Genomic DNA, 2677 nt, shown 5'->3' with positions numbered 1-2677 from the left:
GGCTGCCAGCTCCAGGGAGATCTAGGGAACAGGTGGAGCTGGGGAGGGTATGGCAAGGTGCGGGGTCTCAGTGGGGTATAATGCCACACAGTCTGCCCTGCAAAGCAGCCATTTCCTCCAGGGGAAACTGCTGTCTGGAGATAAGCTGTAATTCTGGGAGGTCTCCAGGCCCCACCTGGAAGATGGCGTCCCTACGGTCTTATTATTTTGGCTCTGCAGATTAACGCAGGTGCCCCGCCCCCTCTGGAAGAAGGCCAACGCTGGATCATTTCAGCGCCTTGCATCATTTCCAAGGTTGAGTCAGTCATGCCTTAGCTGATCCCAAAATATGCACAGTCACGGAAGGCAAAATCCCTCCGCCTTTCCCTCAAACACCCCCAAGCGGCCAAACGAGGGAAAGGTTTCAAAACCTGAAAAGCCCAGCTGAGAAAACAAAGACAGACAAGGCTTAATTTTGAAAAGATCTGTACAAGCAGTGGACCCGTGAATTTTTCCTTCATGCCCTGTCAGGCAAATTTCAACACGCTGAGTCTAGTATTCTGTTTTCTTCATTACCTCAGACACCTCCGAGCCTGCCCTTGGTGGGTATTTACTTCATTTCTACCTCACCTTTCTCCATAATGGAGATCCAAAAAAGCCTTCGGCGTTCTCCTCTCTTTCCACTTTATCCAAGGTCACTCAGCAAATTCCCCCAGTGGAATGGGGATTCGAACCTGGGTCTAACCATACCGCCACACTGCTTCTCTTTATTCCCAGAATCTGCTCCAACGATACTGTCTCTGTACATGGAGGTTCCATTTAGTTATAGAGCTTAATAGCCATCAATAGACTTATCTGTGCATTTTCAAAATCTTTTCCAAAGCCATTGAGGTTGGTAACTGTTACCATGTGACAGGAGCTCCATAAGAAAGTTACACATTGGGGGGGGGGGGAACCCCATCTTTTTAGTTGTCCTGAATTCTCTGCCAAGCAATTTCATGCGGTGTTCATAGTTCTAGCGCTGTGAGGGAAAACATTTCCCTGTCCCTTCTTGGCAGAGTCGGAACAGAACCAGCATTTTCGGTAACCAACATATGAAACCGCAGGCTTTTTCTTACATTAGTATACTCATGCAGAGATTCAACAGACAACCTCTGGGACAGAAAGTCACTGTGCTGCATCTCTGCATTGGGAGAAATTGAACGATCCTTTCCCATCCAATACAAAGACATGCCAAAATTACCGAAGGCTGGCTGATCGGAGGGTGGCCAGGTCAAGTAAATCAACCCGAGAGGCAGCAGGCTGCTTCCTCTGTAGGTCAGTGTGCTGAACTTCTAGGAGACATTAATTTTTCTCATGGCACGCTAACATTCTTCCCCTTGCGCCCCATGGAAGAAATTCTGCCTTTCACCAACTGAATTTGTTCACATCCCAGATATATCCCCCTCCCTACCTGTTTTCCATCTCTGAATTCACCGCAAACACACACAACATCCTATTAAAATAATATTTATTGGTACAACATATCAGTCAGTAGTCTCAAGCTACATTTTCTTGTCACGTTTAAAAAGTCTTTTCCCCCATTCAGTCTCTCAAGCTTTGGCCCTGGGGTCTTCTGTGCCCCCTGACTCGGCCCCGGCACTGTCCTCCAGCCGACTGACGTCAATGGGCACTGTTCTCATGGCGGGTTCTGACGCCACGGAAGGGGCTTCAATGCGCAGCTGCCCCTCACTAGAAATCGAGCAGGTTAGATGTTCGCGGTCCACGTTCTCGGGCACATCCCATTCCCTCCGGAACAGCTCATAGCGGAAGGGGCCGTTGGGTGTCTGCGTGGCCTTCTTCCCCGTGAGCACCAGCTTCTCCCCAACCAGTTTGACCACTAACTCCTTGGGGTCGAATCCAGCCATGTCTTGGGTCACCGCAAACCGTCCGGCGGGGCTCTCCGCATCTGTCCGACGGGCCGTCTCGTGGCTGCTCGTCGCAGACGGCCAGTTGCTCCTCAGCCGCTCCCAGATGGCATCCATCTCTCGCTCCAGTTCCTCAAACAGTGAGCCCGGGCTGGGCCACAGGGTGCGGCTGCTCAAAGGGCTGCGTGGCGCGGTCAGATGCAAGCGGCACAACATCTTGGGCTTGCGGGGGGGGGCGGCGAGAAGGTGTGGTGGTCCTCCTCCAAGTGGTTCCAGGCCTCGTGGAGTCCCGTCTGTGTTGGCTGAGGCTTGCTTTGCCCTGCCTTGGGAAGCCGTTGGGCTTTTATGCGCGTGCTCCTCACAGACCCTGCCCAGGGGGAAATATTTACTTCCTGATGAGGCGACCTAAAAATGCATTTAACTCAGCGCACAGACTTGCCGTTTCGGTCCCTCAGTTTCCCGAACGGGCGCAATGAGATACAGCCGTGCGAATTTTCGTCTCTCTTCTCAGAGCTTCGGCCTGTGGTTGGTTTATTATTAGGACCGAACTCATCCCCGCAGAAATAGAATCCGGGGACAGCTGGCCTGGAATGAGGTGGCTGCTGGTAAACAGACCGAGCTACGTCAGATAGACGTCGGGCCGCAAAGGAACTTCAGGGAGGGAGGGAAGCTAATCCAGTCTAACTTTTGGTGGCCGAGGTGGTCAGCAGTAGAACGAAGTTAGAGTCCAGTGATGGCCCAGTGACTTTCTTTTGTTAAGTCAGAGTTGGAGGCATGGTTATAGTACAACC

General features: G+C 51.8%; 1 protein-coding gene across 1 annotated transcript; it reads right to left on the bottom strand.

Annotated features, from left to right (window-relative positions):
• Nucleotides 1–1492: 1492 nt before the first annotated feature.
• LOC107110509 (heat shock protein 30-like) lies at nt 1493–2359 on the bottom strand. The gene has a single exon (XM_015411296.1). The coding sequence runs from the start codon at nt 2100–2102 to the stop codon at nt 1572–1574; it is 531 nt and encodes a 176-aa protein (XP_015266782.1). The 5' UTR covers nt 2103–2359; the 3' UTR covers nt 1493–1571.
• Between the last annotated feature and the right edge of the window lie 318 nt (nt 2360–2677).

The sequence above is a fragment of the Gekko japonicus genome, unplaced genomic scaffold (genome assembly GCF_001447785.1).
Source record: "Gekko japonicus isolate JY-2015 unplaced genomic scaffold, Gekko_japonicus_V1.1 scaffold2190, whole genome shotgun sequence".
NCBI lineage: Eukaryota > Metazoa > Chordata > Lepidosauria > Squamata > Gekkonidae > Gekko > Gekko japonicus.
This window is presented reverse-complemented; position numbering and strand designations above follow the sequence as displayed.

Coding starts and splice junctions, on each gene's coding strand:
- LOC107110509 (XM_015411296.1), bottom strand. CDS start 2,102: ATGTTGTGCCGCTTGCATCTGACCGCGCCACGCAGCCCTTTGAGCAGC.